This window comes from Schistocerca gregaria, chromosome 7, assembly GCF_023897955.1.
Source record: "Schistocerca gregaria isolate iqSchGreg1 chromosome 7, iqSchGreg1.2, whole genome shotgun sequence".
Classification (NCBI taxonomy): Eukaryota; Metazoa; Arthropoda; class Insecta; order Orthoptera; family Acrididae; genus Schistocerca; species Schistocerca gregaria.
In genome coordinates, this window is record NC_064926.1 from 334156141 (window position 1) to 334176265 (window position 20125).

The 20125-nt window shown below is 39.2% G+C and overlaps 1 protein-coding gene across 1 annotated transcript in view; it reads left to right on the plus strand.

Moving 5' to 3' along the window:
- Positions 1–17987, plus strand: part of LOC126282391 (odorant receptor Or2-like) — a 30597-nt gene extending 12610 nt beyond the window's left edge. Inside the window, exons 3-5 of the mRNA XM_049982048.1 lie at positions 2537–2638; positions 3776–3931; positions 17931–17987. Of these exons, the coding sequence (XP_049838005.1) occupies positions 2537–2638; positions 3776–3931; positions 17931–17987 (315 nt within the window). The remainder of the gene's footprint in view (positions 1–2536; positions 2639–3775; positions 3932–17930) is intronic.
- The last annotated feature ends 2138 nt before the right edge of the window (positions 17988–20125 follow it).

Sequence of the window (20125 nt, forward strand, 5' to 3'; positions counted from 1 at the left end):
GATGCATTCTGTCTGAATGCTCAAATGGTTCAAATGGCTCTGAACACTATGGGACTAAACATCTGTGGTCATCAGTCCCCTAGAACTTAGAACTACTTAAACCTAACTAACCTAAGGACATCACACACAGCCATGCCCGATGCAGGATTCGAACCTGCGGCCGTAGCGGTCGCTCAGTTGCAGACTGAAGCGCCTAGAACCGCTCGGCCACACCGGCCGGCTGTCTGAGTGCCATGTCATTTATGCCATATATCCACTGGGTTATGGGCAAAGGTTGATTGAGAAGGATCACAAACAGTAGATGTTGTGCTGATTGAGGTTGTAAGAAATGTACCCAGGATTTTCAGATCTGTAGTGTTACGCTGTCCAGTAGAAATGCTGTCTGGGATTTGGAATCAATTCTTTCCATTCAACCACATACCTGCGTTGGATGCTACCGAGAAGTTCTTTATTGTTTACTGCTACTAGTGAATCGTATTTCTGGCACTCTCATATCTCGAAACAAGTCACCTTTATCGAACCCTCCTGCTACAGTAAAATTACAACGTGGTTTTAGGTAGTTCCTATGCTCCTTGGAACTGCGGCCATTTCTCCAATTTAAGTCCGAATTGAGCAGAAGTCGGAGAAAGCTATATCTATCACCTTCTACAAGTCGTGCAGAAGAAGAGTGTCCTGAGTTTGAGTGACAGGACTGTGGTTTGACTATCTGTGGAGATGAAAACTTGTTGTTGTAGCACTGCCAACTGTGCACTATGTGTATCGTCAGCACCAAAGAAAGCCTGCTCCTGCAACATGAGTTAGTATGAAAGACAGTATGGGAACTGGGAGAAGGATGAGGATTTTGCTACTGCATTGTGGTGCTTATACAAAATAAATACAGGTACTGCAGATTTGCATCCCTCAGAGTCCATTCGTTTCTATCACCCCTACCAACTATCACTGTTATTCTGTACCATCCAACAGAGTAGATTAAAGACTTCGTGTGATAGAGAACTCGATAAGATTTTTATTGCATCTCTCTCTTCTCATATATCAAAAACAAATACCGTATGTGTGCTGGCACTGAGCACATGTGGTGATCCTACTAAATATACGGGCATTGATCCACTGCACAGACCAGTTTAATCACCTGTACTGTAGGAGGATGACCGTATCCCACAGATTATACTATAAGTCGCAAGAGACACTTCCTGTGACCCTTTGTCATTGTTTGAAACGTTTTGTGCATTGCCATACATTTTGTTTTTCCACCACGACTTCGAGGTCTGTTTCAGGTTTTAAACTGATATTAACACATTTTGATCCATTGTCTCTCGCAGAAAATTTGACGTCGCACGGTGTAAATCATGTTGTTACTGCTGCTACCATAGCACACCACACACACTGCATGATTTTAAATAAAAGACAATTACAACATAGGAAACTAAAAGAGTTTGGAGGCCTTATGGAGCGTTTCCAAACGGCAGTCCGAAGGTGATTGACGATCTCTACATTAAGACTCATCTGTCCCAGTGACCCAGTGACGGAATATCTGATGGCTCTGTGTTCCATTTTGACTGATTCTTCATATTGCGGTCATGTACGCAATCACTGTTTTGGTACCATCCATTTTCAAAAGGTGTTGCCCCTCCACAAAACTCATCCTCCATCTCAAACAACCATTGTCAGTCAATCATTATAATTTACCATTCCAATTAATTACATTTTTGAATTCTACGTCATTGTTGATTTATTCAGAGTTCTCACCTTTGATGTAGAATTCGTCCTTCTGCTACAATATTAATTCATTAGTCGTCATCGATGTTCTTCTCTTTGTTGACCGTGTGTATCTTCCTGAGTTGGTATCGGTTCACTTCACGAAGGTGGTGGAAACCAAGGAATACAATGCTGCGTCACTTTAAATAATTCTCGTAAATCTTAGGTACTTCACACTATTTTTTATTCACAACGCAATAAGACTTGCTCTGCTCGTCGCACAAACCATAAATACTAACAAGATGACTGCCTTTCCGCACACAACAAAAATTACGTCCATCCCCTACAAAGTAACAATCTAAAGTGTCTCTTAACTCCTTGGAGTATGAAACAAAAGAGAATCCAATATGAACATTACAGAGATTATATTCTACATATTCTCAATTTAATCTTTGGCGCAGCCCTTAAGGTATTGTATATCTCATCGTCGGAATGTGTCATTACAGATCCCTGTCACTGTTGATTCACGTGCATAAAAATATGTGACACAGGCTTTTTTTTATGAAACGGGAGAATGTTGTTGCAATCTTTAAACGTAAATAAATTCAGGACTCCTCGAATGTTGTACAGCATCTGAAGGAAAGTTTTTAGTTTAAAACACTGTAACCGCCCTTTACTCGTGTTTCTCATTTGGTACTAACTTTCCACATGTAAGTGAATGTAAATGTAGTAGTCTGTGACATCTTTAGTCGAAACTGGTATAATTCGATAGTTCAAACAACAAATTGCATGTAAACAATTTTTCAATACATAAGTGAACGTTACTGATTATTTCTTTCAGAATCCGGAAGGAAACTCTATTTTCAAATGTTTGATGTACCTTCCCATGCCAGCATTTCAAATATACATATATTGTTGGGGTGGACATGAATTAATTGATGAGGTATGTACTTGTAATAATTACATTTATATTTCATCTATTTAGAGTAAGTATTCAGCAAATGTCGTTCATATTCTATAGCAGTCTTTAGTGACAGTGAATTAAGAATGGGTCCACAATTTTGCACGTATGATAATTTTTGTTTTGTGTTAACACCCAAACAAGTTTCACCAAAGTTGTTACATCGTCAGTGGGTTTTCTTATTGTCTTTTACGTTGTGTGTGTCCTATTACTGCCAACAGAAATCAGCCACAGATCTAAATTAGTACCTTTGGTAGTTTAAAACAGTAGCTGATTTTGGTTAGTAGTCACAGGACCGCACAATTAAAAACGAAATTCCACTGACGATGCCACAGCAGCGGTGATATATGTTTGAGCGTTAAACACAATATTTTGTGTACTTGGAAAATGGCGGAGCCATCCTTAGTTCATTGTTATGTTCTGCAAGCACTAGACCTGTCCTCAGATCATTAATATTCTCTTTCTTCTTTCTTAACTTTTTTTGCATTTCTCCTGGTTTTAAGAAGAATTGTAATCCTAGCTCCGAACGCAAGTTTTGCATTACAAAACCTGAAAGCCTCCATTCTACGCTTTAGCTTTAACCTTTGAGCGAATAACAAGTTATGACTCCAGTATTAGTTCCTTGAAGACAACTTCCTCTATATGAAACTTGACCTACGACAGAACAGTATCACGATCTGAACATTTTTAGTAAATTATGAGATAGTGCACCAACTTTCATAGAGCAACGGAAACAATTATGGGCATTCAGAACAAGCTAAATCAGGATAATTGTAACCAACATCGAAGGGCTCAAAACTGATTACGCCAGAAAAAGAATTTAGCAGAGACTTCATATAAACTGAGCTATTCTTCAGACAGTAGAAACGAAATCTCATGAGTTCCTAATATGTACAAGTGCTCACTGGAAGATCACGCGGCTGTACAGAACCACATATTTACAAAAGGTAGAATTATAACATATTTTGGAATGTAGCTTCCAAATTCATAAAATGAAATGGCTTATCAATATTTTGAATGTAACCTGATTTCCTATTAGCGGATACAATTAACAAGTGCGTTATCATTTGTAAGGATATTTTCTGCAGGCCACTACAAAATTTTCACCAATTTATACAGGGGGCGTCGCTCTCAGTGTCTGCCTACAGCTGCGCGTGGATCGGGGCGAGCCGACGTGTGACAACAGCGGTGCACACACTCATGTGCAGGGCGCAGATGCCGCTCATACTCACCGCTGGGAAGCTATATCCGGTCAACCGGGACACATTCGTTTCTGTAAGTCTGACCTTTTTTGCACCTCACACGTACCTCTGATACTTCTGAAAAATGTCATACCCAGCACAAATTACACACAAAAAACTCAACTCAAAAAGTTAAGCCATAAATGATGTAGCATTAGAATGACCACCTGATAGGGATGAGATAAGATCGTCCAAGGTGCACTCCATGGCCATGTGAGGTCCGAACGTTGTCATACATAGAGGGAAGGGTAAAAGGGGAAGGAATATGAAGGTTGTACCTGAACAGCACACCGAACATCACTCCGAACGTAGATGAGGCAGAATAACTCTGAGCGCTGGTGTGAAGCACACATCAACGATGAAAATCTTGCCCAGACCTCGTCTGAAACAACCGACGATTACAACACACCCAAGACAGAGGAGCTGGATGTGACTGTGGTGCTGATAAATCCATTGCTCACGGAAGTGGCACCAGGTTGCTTTTTCTTCCGACGAATCTCAATTCGGCATACAGCGCCTTGAAGGACACTGTGTGTGGAGGCTCCGAAGAGATCGGACCTTACCTAACTGCATTTGTCATTGTCATAGGGGCATAGCACCTGGCGTGATAGTATGGAGTGCCATTGGGTACACAACACAATGATCTCCAGTGCCCCTAGCCGGTAATTTGGACTGTAGCTGTTACATGTCTGGCTCAGAGGCTGTACCCAGTATCCTCGGTCTCCGTGATGTTATTTTTCAACAAGATAACACAAGACGGTATGTTACTCGTTGTTTTATGGCCTGTTTTGATACAGAGAGTGTACGAACTTTGCCCTGTCCAGCACTTTCTCCATCTCTCTCAGCTACTGGAATCATCTGGTCATGGGTTGGTGAGAGACTGGCACATAACTAATCGCCATCCACTAAGGTTGATGAACCCTGCATACTGTTGAGGCAACGTGGAATGACGAAACTGTATCTGTCAGCCAAGCTCAGTTCCACTAAGTTGTTTTTGTTGTTGTGGTCTTCAGTCCTGAGACTGGTCTGATGCAGCTCTCCATGCTACTCTATCCTGTGCAAGCGTCTTCATCTCCCAGTACCTACTGCAACCTACATCTTCTGAATCTGTTTAGTGTATTCATCTCTACGATTTTTACCCTCCACGGTTCCTTCCAATACTAAATTGGTGATCCCTTGATGCCTAAGAACATGTCCTACCAACCGGTCCCTTCTTCTAGTCAAGTAGTGCCACAGACTCCTCTTCTCCCCAATTCTATTCAATACCTCCTCATTAGTTATGTGATCTACCAATCTAATCTTCAGAATTCTTCTGTAGCACCACATTTCGAAAGCCTCTATTCTCTTCTTGTCCAAACTATTTATCGCCCACGTTTCATTTCCATGCATGGTTACACTCCATACAAATACATTCAGAAATGACTTCCTGACATTTAAATCTATGCTCGATGTCAACAAATTTGTCTTCTTCAGGAACGCTTTCCTTTCCATTGCCAGTCTACATTTTATATCCTCTATAATTCGACAATCATCAGTTATTTTGCTCACCAAATAGCAAAACTCCTTTACTACTTAAAGTGTATCATTTCCTAATCTAATTCCCTCAGCATCACCCGACTTAATTCGATTACATTCCATGCATGGGGCCTTAATTAAATATAATGCAAATATTTTTGTTTTAGTCGCTGTTTGTCTGGTTACGCAGTCTCGTAACCGGTTGGCCCTGAATAATATTAGTACGCAAATTGACTGCATAGAATAACAACAAAGAATGAAAGGAAATTTCCGTTAACACAATTAATTAATTTAGTCCCCAACAACTATAAAAGCTACGAAACAACAAAGCACAAATGTAACTGTTCTGTGTGTGGAAGTGTGATTCAACGTACACATCTGGTACGGTTCTACCTCAATAAGACAAGATGCTTAAAACGCCATTTACAATGAAGTAATAAAAAAAACAGAAATACTATAATTGCATATAGAAACCAGAATTACAGTCTAACACAAGAACACGAGCCAGATGCTTTGTTGACTGAACCTGTGATCAAGAGGCATGAGACATCTGAAATAAAAAATTTTCTTTACCTTCGTATATATTGACGAAAAATACACTCTGATCATTACAACATCCCCAATCCAACAACCTTGCCCAATAGAACAATTGCACACGACATGGTCACAATTAGTACTCTAACTACGGCTACCTCAGAACTACTACTGCCCTCAGCAACTTCTCAGCTGCAACTGCCAGTGGAGGCGGCTGAATAAAACTCTTTGGCGCAATCTCTGACGCTGTGACACAGTGTAGCCACCTTTCATCTATTATCCTCGATTTGCTTTTGTTGATGTTCATCTTATATCCTCCTTTCAAGACACTATCCATTACGTTCAACAGCTCTTCCAAGTCCTTTGCTGTCTGAGACAGAATTACAATGTCATCGGATAACCTCAAAGTTTTTATTTCTTCTCCAGGGATTTTAATACCTGCTCCGAATTTTTCTTTTGGTTCCTTTACTTCTTGCTCAATATGCAGATTGAATAATATCGGGGAGAGGCTACAACCCTGTCTCACTCCCTTTCCAACCACTGCTTCCCTTTCGTGTCCCTCAACTCTTATAACTGCCATCTGGTTTCTGTACAAATTGTAAATAGCCTTTCGCTCCCTGTATTTTACACCTGCCACCTTTAGAATTTGAAAAAGAGTATTCCAGTCAACGTTGTCAAAAGCTTTCTCTAAGTCTACAAATGCTAGAAATGTAGGTTTGCCTTTCCTTAATCTATTTTCTCAGATAATTCGTAGGGTCAGTATTGTTTCCATTCGTCTGTAAAGAATTTGTGTTAGTGTTTTTGCAACCATGGCTTATTAAACTGATAGTTCGGTAATTTTCACAACTTGTCCTCACGAGCATCACCCTTGTATAAACCCTTCCACTAAGTATCCAGCTCTAATGAATTATTCTTGCTGCCAAACGTGTCATGAATGCCTTCTAAATTTTCTACTCTGTACTTACCTAAATGTCCTACAAATTTAAACATTTATTTTTCCTACTGCACTGTATATGTACAGTGACTAAAATTTTGCTCTGAGCTTTCCTTCGTAGTGTTTGAATTTTAATGGCCAACAGTGTAGACTGCAGCGAAAGAGTTCTTGTACCATCTTCTTTTCAGAGTTGTTCTCCCCATAAGTTTGCCGATAGATAAGCTAGCATCTCCAAGCCTATAAATAGAAAAACCGAATTATTGCATGTGACTAGCCTTTATCTGTTAAAAGTAACAAAGTTACAATACTGGCACCATACGCTTGCTTCGTAGCTCTGCGTGCTACATATGTTCCCATTGTAAAGAAGTGTTAGAAGCTGTAGTTATTACTTGTTGCACATAGGGCTAGAAAGCCGCATCCTTGATCACTACAGAGAATATATTCGTTTCTTCCATTGTACAGGGTACATCAGAACTCCAGTGATGAAGTTTCAGAGGTTCTTCAAGGGTACCTTTTGGGTGTTTTGCTATAAGCGACACACGGCCTCCGTCGGCTCGTTACAGAGTTACTGCATTTCCTTTGACAACAGATTGGCCGCGGTGGTCCTCTTCCACTGCAATCTCGCTACCAGACGTCACACCAATGGACTTCTTCTCGGAACATGTGAAAAGACTAGTTCGCGAGACTCTTGTCGATGCTTGCACGTCGGTGGTTGCTTGGATTTTCGCAGCAGTGAATTTTGCAATTCTTGAGCGTGTAAAACTGTCGATTGTGCATCGATGTATACTCAGCGTGATCATGAAACTCTTAGCAAAATCTGTAAGGGAACAGTTCTGCATTTGTTACGTGCTGTACTCCCACAGTGACAGAACAGACTGAACAAAATGTGATACAAGGGTTCTTGTTTCGTCTGAAGGTTGTTGCATTACCGAGTGTTGTGTATTAGGCGTTTTGGGCAATGAATATTGCAGACTTCTTCACTGTTGTGAAGGAGTTTCCGCAGAAGCAAGGGTGACTGCGGTAAGACAACAAACGAATCATAATTTCATCATTATTCTGTAACGAGCCGTCAGGGAATCAGGGTTTCTTAAACCAAAATAGTCAGACGGTATCCCGGAAAAACCTCTGAAGTTGGTCGGTGGAGTTCTCGATCACCTTATTTATATTCACATCTGTAACGGTTTTCAGAAATTCTTAAAGGAAACAATACACCTCCTTATATCGGAAAAGGGAGGGGGGGGGGGTAGATGACCCATTCACAAGAAGCGAATTAATTATTAGTAGTCTAAGGTAAGGGTGCTAGATACGTTACTGCCTATACTTTATTTGAATGACCCAGACTGTGATAACAGCTGCAGCATCACACTTGGTGAAGGTGACGCGGTTTTTTAAAATTTAAATGTTATAGATAAAACTGTGCAGACACCAGATTTATGAAAATAAAATCATCATGGCTCTAGAGTTATATAATTTGTCCACTTCATGACTCGCAGAGTTATAGCAGGATGTAATGACGCATGGGACCCCGCAATGAATTAGTCCCACTATTTCACTCGTGGTTAAAGCAGGCAGAACGCTTCTGTTATTAGTTGGTTGCCGTAGGTTGTCTATGAAAGGCATTGTTTATTCCTCATTGGATCTTGAACTTCGAAATAATGTATTTTATTTGCTTCCCACTGTAGAATAAATAAGGGGTGAGATGTAATGACACATGGGACCATGCAGTGAGTTAGTCCTAAAATTTCACACGTGGTTGAAGCCCTTCTGCTATTCATTGGTTGCCGCAGGTTGTCTATGATAGGTACTGTTTATCCCTCATTGAATATTAAGTTCGAAATACTCTACTTTATTTGCTTCGTATTGTAGAATAATTAGGGGCGAGAGGAGCTTTAACGTATTTTAGAAATAACATTTCATTAAAAACTGTAATCGTAGGTCCTCTTTGCACAGAACAATACATGGGAGCTTATACTTGTTAAGTAAATATAAATGTCATGTAACATTGTGAGACATTGACTCAGAGTTAAAGTTCTTAAACAGGAAAGTCTACATATACTTCCGTCGACTGATTGTGAAGGGTAAGTGCTGACTTTTACCTGTGATTGTTTAGTGTAGGTAACGCTGTTAGAGTTTATAGAATGCAGTGCTTACATTACACAGTTGATCAAATAAAATGGAGAGGTTGAGCCTGGGGCCACGTGCTACGGGGCCGATTACCGTCAAGAGTATCACATTCCCTCACTTCTTATGACACAATGGAGTTGCTTGGAATTTACTCTGGGATATTTGCAGGAATTCTAGCGATTAAGGAGAGTGCGCCACCACCCTTGCCTCTTTACTCGAGTATTACTGGTGAAAGTGGCTTCTCCAAGCAAGATTCGAACTTGATACCTTCAAATCGAATTATTTTACACAAGGACATGTTGGTATAACTCAGTTGCTTCGATTATTTGTTTGTCTTGAGACAGTTTGATAGTACAGTTTTCAATAATTACAATTTACAGGAAATTTTCAGAATTTTATGCCGTTAATTGAAATATTACTGTTTTCCTTCTCTGACAAGATGTCTTTATTTGAACACTTCTATGACTTTAATGCCATCGGGAACGATGTTACGTCCTCCTTGTAACAAGTGCGTCTCTGGTTCCTTTTGTCCATCTTCACGTAATCTGTTTATTGCACACAACCCCACCACTATATCTGCGCACTTTGCTTTCTCCCTACATCAGTAAGCAATTTATTTCACTACTTATGAACTATACATGCTACCTCACATATAAACACAACAAACGTGGCGTCATGTTAAGACTAAACAGTAGCACAAATAGTTTAATTCTTATCATATAAAATACTGTAACACATGTTTAGTAGCGAGTTTACGTTCAGTGTAAGTAGAATAAAGGAAACATGTTTGTAATTAACAGTAGAAAACATGCAATATTATTCCGAAACAATTTTTCATTACTTTCTCTCCATAGTATTCGCACCTTGTATCACCTTTTACTACTTAAGCTAGTTAGCCTCATTAACTTCTATAGTTACTGATTCTGTGAAATTCGTATACATCTATGAAAGGTGGAGCTCCATTATTTCTACTATATATTAATCTTGCAACATGTTACTGTCTGTGTTTATGTCTCTATTCTTAATTGCTTGAGAAATAACTGAAATTTAGCTATCTTTAGCTATTTGTGTAACGTCTAACCAATTTCATTTAGACAATATATCTCTACGTTATTCGATAGAGCGTAAGAAGTGCCATGCATTGGTACCTTATTGGCCATTCTATTTATTTCAGATGGATTATATTGGTTTTCCTCAGACTTCAAGAAAACTGTAAGAATTACTATTCAAAAAAAAAAAGTAGGTGCTGACAAGTTTGAGTATTACCGAGCTATTAGTTCATTAAGTCGTGGCTGAAAAATACTAGCACGAATTCCTTACAGAAGAGTGGAAAAATTAGTAGAAGCCGAAATCGGGGAAGATCAGTTTGGATTCCGGAGAAATGTACGAGCACACGAGGCAATACTTACCCTACGACTTCTGTTACCAAGTAGGTTTAGGAAAGGCAAAACTACGTTTATAACATTTGTAGGCTTAGGGAAATTTTTTGACAGGGCTAACTTGAATACATTATTCGAAATTCTGAAGGTAGGAGGAGTCAAATACAGGAAGTGACAAGCTATTTGCAACTTGTACAGAAACCTGTCAGATATAAGAATCGAGGGACATTAAAGGAAATAGTGATGGAGAATCCAGTGAGAAAGGGTTGTTGCCTATCCCCGATGTCGTTCAATCTGTACACTGAGCGAGAAATAAAGGAAAAAATGATGAAGGAATTAAAGTTCAGGCAGAAGAAATAAAAATTTTGTCGTTTGCCGATGACGCTATAATTCTGTCATCCGTCAGAGAGCAACGAAATTGGAAGAGCAGTTGAACAGAATGGACAGTGACTTTAAAGGAGGATATAACACGAATATTTAAAAAAGCAAAACAAGAAAATTGGGATGTAGTAGAATTACATCAAGTGATGACGAAGGAATTATGTTAGGAAATGAAACACTACAAATACTAGATGGGTTTGGCCATTTCACAGCAAAATAACTAAAGTAGATGGCTAAAGTAGAGGGGATGGTAAAATGTAGAATGGACCTGACAAGAAAAGCATTTCTGATGAAGAAATATTAGTTAATGACGACTGTATATTTAAGTATTAGGTAATATTTTCTGAAGGTATTTGTCTGGAATGTAACTTTTTATGGAAGTAAAACGTTGACGATAAACAGTTCAGACAATGAAAGACTAGAATGTTTCTGAATGTAGTGCTACAGAAGAATTGAGGATCAGATAGATCGATCATGTCACTAACGAGAAGATACTGAGTATATTGAGGGAGAAAACATCTATGGCACAGCTTGGTCAAAAGGATTCATCGGTTGAAAGAACATTTTTCCAAGACATCAAGAGATCACCAGTTTAGTACTGGAGGGAAGCGCTGGGGAAAAATTGTAGAAGGAGACTAACAGATGAATACAGTAAGCATGTTCAAAAGGTTGCAGTAGTTATTCGGAGATGAAGAGGCTTGCAAAGGATAGAGTAGCTTGGAGAGCTGCATCAAACCAGTCTTTAGGCTGAAGATCACAACACAACATTGATTTCATAGTAAATCATATACTTACGCATTTCAAACCATGGATATTTCCATCGGATTACGTCGGATCCATTAAACGTTTACGTTAGAAATTTCATATAAAAAGGTGTTCTTCATTTTTATCGCCTCTCATCTGTTACTGATGATAATTCTTTATAGCGTTCATATTCCTCCATTTCCTGTGTTCATTACAATGATTTCACAAAACGTTGGACTATATTCATAGCACGACCACCTCTTTACCTGGCTGAACTACTTGCTCCCCAGATCTCTCTCTGGGTCCCACGGGCCTTCTGTCAATGTAATATGAGAAGTGCCGAACACTGACTGCAGACGTATATCTGGCTAGTACCACTCTGGTACATACAAACATTAGAGGAAGTGCCACACCCACACAGTTTCATGTTCTGAAACTTGATGATTTTAGTCAATGCTACATTTGTTCTTCGAGTCACTGATCCTAATTTTTTTTTTCAATATTACAACAGTATTAGTGTAGGAAAACGAAAACTTAATTTTGATATCCTTTTTAATTGGAAATGGTTTCTTTGTTGGCAGTTTGACTGAACTGCACGTTTTGTATGGATTACCTATATGTACAAGACACCAGTGATACAAAAGTTGATACTAGGTGAGGTTTTAAGGGTCAAAATAATATTACATAGACGTCAAAAAAGCCTGCCGCTGTGGCCGAGCGTTTCAGTCTGAAACCGCGCGACCGCTAAGGTCTCAGGTTTGAATCCTGCCTCAGGTTTGGATGTGTGTGATGTCCTTAGGTTAGTTAGGTTTAAGTAGTTCTAACTCTAGGGGACTGAAAACCTCGGATGTTAAGCCCCATAGTGCTTAGAGCCATTTGAACCATTTTAACCGTAAAAAACGTTTGTAAACTGTGTACGCATGGTAATTCACGAAAAGATGCAAATATTTTAGTATGTTATTCTACAAGTAAAACCGAAGAAAAAAGTTTATATAGGTCCGTAAATATTTAGTTACGGAGTTAGGGCTAGTAAAAGATTTTGCCTGAAATTTAGCAACTTCGCTAATATGAAGCCATCGAAAAACTGTAAGAGGTGAAAGTAAAGCAGGATTCCCATTTATGTTGTTATTATTGATCTGGTGAATCTAATAAAACATGTTCCAGACATGTATCTGCAGTAGTTTTCCAGAAAGACGTAATTTCGTAAAAATTTTAAGTTATTAATTACTTGACACAGTTTGTTAACTGCAACCGTAGCATTACCATCACATTTGCCATGAATAAGCTCCATGTCGGTGTATTCCTCTATCGTAAATTTGAAAGGCACCCCTATTTCATAAATAATCTGCAAACTACAACAGTTACTTTGTGGTTTCACTTACATACTCTGTTCTTGTTATGTTCTTTCACTGAACAATACAGAACACTAACTCATTTCATGGTTAGGAAACGAATGAAACAGCTCAATAAAGGTTTCCAACACTGACATAAACGTTTCTACATTCTTAATGGAAAGTAAACAAATTTACTTGTATAATAATCTTTGCTTCAGGAAAACTACTGCATATACATGTCTGGTACATGTTTTATTAGATTCACCAGAGCAATAACAACAGAATAAATGCAAATCGTACTTTACTTTAACCTTGTACAGTTTTGCGATGGCTTCAGATTAGATAAGTTGGAAAATTTCAGGCAAAATCTTTTATTAGCCATAACTCTGTAACTAAAGATTCGCGGACCTACTTATATCTGAACTTTTTTCTTTAGTTTTACTTGTAAAATAAGATAAAATATTTGCATATCAATGTGAATCACCCTGTATAACGAATACCTTCGTCATTCTCGAACACCACTTATGACAAGAAGTATAAAATAACATACTCTGGGAAAAGCTTTGTAGAATTGTTGCAGTATATTAGAATAGAATGTAATGGCAGAAGTGAATAGATTTGGGTTTTGGAGACTTATCGAATGGCAGAGCGAATGTACAGTCAAGTGACTTAGCTTCTTGTAAACAATTGTTTAAGTAACTAGGCACACTAGTTGCTTTACGATAAGGTTACTCCCTCACGATATTTACCGTTTGCCGCTATTTAGGATTTGAAGATCACCATGGAGCTCATGAATATCGAAAAAGATATGATTGTCGGAAGGACCGACTCAGCATACAGGAAAGTCAAAACAACCTTTGGTGACTTTAAAAGCAACGGTGGTAACATTAAGAGTGCAACGGGAATTCAACTGTTAAATTCAGAGGAGAGAGCAGATAGGTGGATAGAATACATTGAAAGCCTCTATGAGGGTGTAGATTTGTCTCATGTGATAGAAGAAGAAACAGGAGTCGATTTAGACGAGATAGGGGATCCAGTATTAGAATCGGAATTTAAAAGAGCTTTGGAGGACGTACGGTCAAATAAGGCAGAAGGGATAGATAACATTCCATCAGAATTTCTAAAATCGATAGGGGAAGTGGCAACAAAACGACTATTCACGTTGGTGTGTAGTATATATGAGTCTGGCGACATACCATCTGACTTTCGGAAAAGCATCATCCACACAATTCCGAAGACGACAAGAGCTGACAAGTGCGAGAATTATCGCACAATCAGCTTAACAGCTCATGCATCGAAGGTGCTTACAAAAATAATATACAGAAGAATGGAAAAGAAAATTGAGAATGCGCTAGGTGACGATCAGTTCGCTTTAGGAAAAGTAAAAGCACGAGAGAGGCAATTCTGACGTTACGGCTAATAATGGAAGCAAGGCTAAAGAAAAATCAAGACACGTTCATAGGATTTGTCGACCTGGAAAAAGCGCTCGACAATATAAAATGGTGCAAGGTGTTCAAGATTCTGAGAAAAGTAGGTGTAAGCTATAGGGAGAGATGGGTCATATACAATATGTACAACAACCAAGAGGGAATAATAAGAGTGGGCGATGAAGAAAGAAGTGCTCGTATTAAGAAAGGGAGTAAGACAAGGCTGTAGCCTTTCGCCCCTACTCTTCAATCTGTACATCGAGGAAGCAATGATGGAAATAGAAGAAAGGTTCAGGAGTGAAATTAAAATACAAGGTGAAAGGATATCAGTGATACGATTCGCTGATGACATGGCTATCCTGAGTGAAAGTGAAGAAGAATTAAATGATCTGCTGAACGGAATGAACAGTCTAATGAGTACACAGTATGGTTTGAGAGTAAATCGGAGAAAGACGAAGGTAATGGGAAGTAGTAGAAATGAGAACAGCGAGAAACTTAACATCAGGATTGATGGTCACGAAGTCAATGAAGTTAAGGAATTCTGCTACCTAGGCAGTAAAATAACCAATGACGGACGGAGCAAGGAGGACATCAAAAGCAGACTCGCTATGGCAAAAAAGGCAATTCTGGCCAAGAGAAGTCTACTAATATGAAATAGAGGCCTTAGTTTGAGGAAGAAATTTCTTAGGATGTACGTCTGGAGTACAGCATTGTATGTTAGTGAAACATGGACTGTGGGAAAACCGGAACAGAAGAGAATCGAAGCATTTGAGATGTGGTGCTATAGACGAATGTTGAAAATTAGGTGGACTGATAAGGTAAGGGATGAGGAGGTTCTACGGAGAATCGGAGAGGAAAGGAATATGTGGAAAACACTGATAAGGAGAAGGGACAGGATGATAGGACATCTGCTAAGACATGAGGGAATGACTTCCATGGTACTAGAGGAAGCTCTAGAGGAAAAAAACTGTAGAGGAAGACAGAGATTGGAATACGTCAAGCAAATAATTGAGGACGTAGGCTGCAAGTGCTACTCTGAGATGAAGAGGTTAGCACAGGAAAGGAATTCGTGGCAGGCCGCATCAAACCAGTCAGTAGACTGATAGCCAAAAAAAAAAAAAAAAGCAAAGTTAAGTAGCTGACAAAAGGAAATGCCTCAGACTTTACTTAAATACAACAGGGAATTGAAATGTGCGCTGTGTGGAGGACAGCTTGTTTCAGAAGAGGGAGTAGCAACAGAGAAGAAGTTTGCTAATGTTTCTGTTTTATGGATGGGCACTGGTAGGATACTAAATATGTGAGGCTTGTGTTCTGGTGAGTTGACAGACACTTGATCTCTTATGCGAGATATTAGGGTGCTTGCGCACAGAATAGACACAACGTATAGTATCTATGTGACGTACATGTCCACAGCCATCGTTATTGGGATATGAGGGAATGACATGTTCAAATAAACGCATGTTGCAAGTGTAACGCTCACAAACATTCATAGACAGTTATAAGCGTCTATATTTTTCACCTCTCGTTATGTTATGGATTATCAAAAGGGAATCACCAGGAGTGCCCCGGAGAAGTGTGATAGGATCACTGCTGTTCTCTACATACATAAACCATTTTGCTGAGAGGGTTGGGCAGCAATCTGCTGTTATGTGCTGAATATGCCGTGAAGTACGGTAAGATATCGAAGCTGAGTGAGTGTAGGAAGATACAAAACAACTTAGACAACGAGTTGATATGATGAATGGCAGCTAGCTCTAAATGTGGAGAAATGTAAATTATTGCGGACGAGTGGAAAGAAAAAAACCTGTATTGTTCGGATATTGTATTAATAGCCTCCTGCTTGACATCATCTTGTCGTTTGAATATGTGGGCGTAACACTGAAAAGCGACACGAACGAGCATATGAGAACTGTGGTAGGGAAGGCGAACAGTCAACTTCTGTTTATTGGGAGAAGTTTAGGAGAGAGTGGTTCATCTACAAAGGAGACCGCTTGTAGGACACACGTGCGACCTATTCTTGAGTACTGCTCGAGTGTTTCGGAGCGGTACCAGGTTGGATTTAAGGAAGACATCGAAGCGATTCAGAGGCCAGCTGCTTTACTGGTAGATTCGAACAACACGTAGATGTTGACGGAGATGCTTCCGGAATTAAAATCAAAATCCCAGGAGGAAAGACGACGCTCTTTTAGGGAAACACTAGCCATAAAATTTAGAGAAGCGGCGTTTGAAGCAGACTATCGAACGATCGTGGGCAGCGTCAACGTACATTGCGCATGAGGACCACGAAGATAAATTAGGGCTCATACGGAGGCAGGTCGACAGTCGCTTCTCCCTTCCCCTATTTTCGATTGGAACAGGAAAGGAAATAATTAATAGTGGTACAGGATACCCTCCGCCATGCACCGTACGGTGGCTTGCGGAGTTTTTTGGACAATATAATTGTGGAGAGAAGCAGCGATTAGTATGATTAATCAATAATTTAGAAACAGTCTTAATAGAATTTGTTATTATACCGCCAACCGGTTTCAACCGGACGTAGGGCGTTTACACCACTGGTCGACTGTGTGATGGTGTCACTCCTGTCTACATAACGGTAGGAAACTATGTAGACAGGAGTGACACCAACACACAGTCGACCAATGGTGTAAACGCCCGGAAGATGACCCCTACGTCAGGTTGAAACCGGTTGGCGGTATAATAATAAATGCTATTAAGACTGTTTTTGGACTATTGGCTTGCGGAGTGTCTGTGCAGATTTGGATGCTGAAAGACATAGTCAAATAAACGGATGTGGAAGATGTAACTCACATAGGCATTCATAGACAGTTATAACCGTCTAGATTTTTCACTTCTCGTGATGTTATGGTTTACATAACAATAGCACAAAAAGTGATCGCACAATTTTACATTCCTCATCCTGTAACACCACTGCAGGGCATAGAGACAAATGGGACTTTTCTCGCACGTGGCACAGTATTTTGTGCCCACCTCCTGCACCGGTTTTCCTTTTTATGCTGCGATAATTATCTGGATTTCTTTGGCTACAAAAATTTTATAAAAATATCTGGTCCCAGACATTAATGCAACAATTTAACAGCCGGACTTTCGAGAGGAAGCTATGAGCTGAAAGGGACTAGAGGGCATTAACTTACATCGCTGTGCGTGGAATGTACGTCGATCAACGGTAGCATCCAACAGTAGTTGTTATTTTAATTTTGTCACAGAGTTCACAAGAAACATAAACTAGATTTGTATCTTCAACTTGATTGTAATGTTTTTTCTGATTATTTTATAGCAATTATTTTACCACTCATTTTATGAGACTAAATTTAGGTAATCATTAGCAACACTATGATGACGCTGCTCTTCAGTAAACACTGTTGTCTGCCGCCTGTTGGTCATTCAGTCAGTAGAAAATCTAGCTTCATCAGCGGCTAGTATCATTCGAACATTCGAAGTATTTTGAGTCGTGGAGGCGGATTATGCAGCTGGGCTGGTCTCTTTAATGAAGCATTATTGTGTAATTAGTGTTAATACGTTTCCAGCTTAAGCTGCGTAGTGTATGTGCTAATGTATTGCCAGTATAGATGATACTACTCTAGTATCAAACATCTAAAGAAAATTTGATATTGATCTAAGTGTTCTCTGTGTTCTATTTCAGTTAATAAACGGGTCGTATTCATTCTACGCGCTTTTGCGGCAGATGAGAGGCCGCTAAGTGGAACAGGACACGCAACTTACCATCAGACGACGGAGATAAACACCGTCCTGTCTGCAAAGGAGATCTCTGCTGGCTGGACACGATATATAGTTTACGCATCACTCCGTCTAATTTCTTTTCTTAAGATTACTTATTTCTTAATTAACACCTTAGGAGACTTAGAACTGCATGTTTCTCGTTGTTATTTCACAATTTGTTGGCTCCATACCAACGAAAACAAATTAAGTACACTCGAAATTTTGTAGTCTAACCATGTAGCAGTAGCTAATATATCTCCTAATGAACTATATACTATTTTCACGCCACACGTGCTATATTGTTAAATCGATCCTAATTCCAGAGCATGATACCTCCTCGTACGTCGAAATATTATGCATTTTGAAGTTTTCTCCTGTGTCTGGAAATAATTATCCACTGATCCGTGAAATGGCTGAAAATATTATGACCCCTCGATGACCAGGTCATGAGAGACTTAACAGGTGCTAGGATAGGACAAGGACAGGGGCGCGTCATTCCGAAAGGAAGCTACCGGCATCGAACTTCATCGCTTAAAAAAATCCACAGGAAACGTAAATGAGGATTTCAGATGGGAATTTGGGCTCCACCCCTCAACACTGAAGATGGAACTAGATTTAGGTTATTTAGTGGCTGAAAGTGAAAGTTATTTCCCTGCTCATTGACTCTCATTTATGTAAATGTTCCGTACAGAGATGTGGGTGTACTAACTGCTTCCTCCCAGTGTAGCCATTCCTTCATACCTTTCTTTCAAAACTACAGCTCAATTTATTAAAAAAGAATTGCGAATTGGAAGTGTCTTAAAAACGAGTTAAAGTCACTCGCGTTGGTTGATAATGATGTCCTTTATTTAGGAGCACAAACATTCAATATAAAGCACAGCTAGAAATAAAAAGTTTAAATAGAAATAAATTCTAGGATTTATTTGTTCCCCCTTCCTTCCACTCTTTTGATAGAGTTCTCAGCAGAACCAAATTACGCAGGAATTACTAACTGTATGTCATAACACGAATGATATATGACGACATGATGTACGTTATTCATACATTTTCACTGGTTTTGTTATGTAGATGTTCGTCCAGTTAGTCTAGGAATCATCTTATTGAATTCTGTGTTTATACGTGAAAATGCTCTTGGTAAGTTTTTTGATCTTTATAGAAATGAAAATATGAATATAACATCCGACTTTTTAACGTATCAGTGAGGATCATTATACTTAGATATGGGGAGGAATATTAGCTCATCGGCTTTTTCATGAATGTTTGTTATATATTTTGATGTTTCTAATCTTCAACATCCTGAATGATCCCCTCAATATGCGTCTCCGGAATGAAAGATTAAAGGTTGCTGAGCTATCCGTGGCGGTTTTTATCGGAAAGAATTTCTACTTTTTAGTCAAATGACTAAACATTTTCTCCTAAATAAAACGTTAAAATAATGAAAACTTCAAAGCTCTCGAAAACTCCGACTGGTACAGATTCGTTTCGCAGACGTGTTGTTTCACTAGAGCGACAAAAGGAATATTGTCGGGCCGAAGAAAATTTCAAGCTGCCAGTACTTTACCTGCCGCTTTAGAGATTTATATTAATTTTATTTCGAAGTAAGGAATACTATAAGCTTTCGAACTTCGAGCATTCACTTACTTTTCTGTTATTAGTTAGGAGTAATCCTCGGTTATTTGTAAGCTTACCATCTCTGGTTTTCACATGCATATTGTGATGCCTAGATGTTTCATTACTTCGTTCTGCATCATAAGAAAAGCAAATATTTGATTACGTTCAGCTGTAGCATCGCTCTACAACATGGTTCCAGTGAAACTGATGCTTCGCAGCAACGACGACAGCTGACACCAGAGATAACGCTGTGGTTTATACATAGGGTCCGAGGCATGCACGAGTAACGGAACTGTCCATTGGTATTATTTTACTTTTTCGTGTAATAAGTATACAAAACATTGAAGAAAACCAACTGAAAATGAATCAGGTGTTTCCTAACATATCTGTGTCACACATTTGAATGCAATTCAGTTCTTTGTAGAACTTATAGCTCTCAGTGAGGCGCTATAATACCGAATTTTGTTTTAAATTTGTTAGATAAAGCTTCTTCAGAAATAAGAGCGA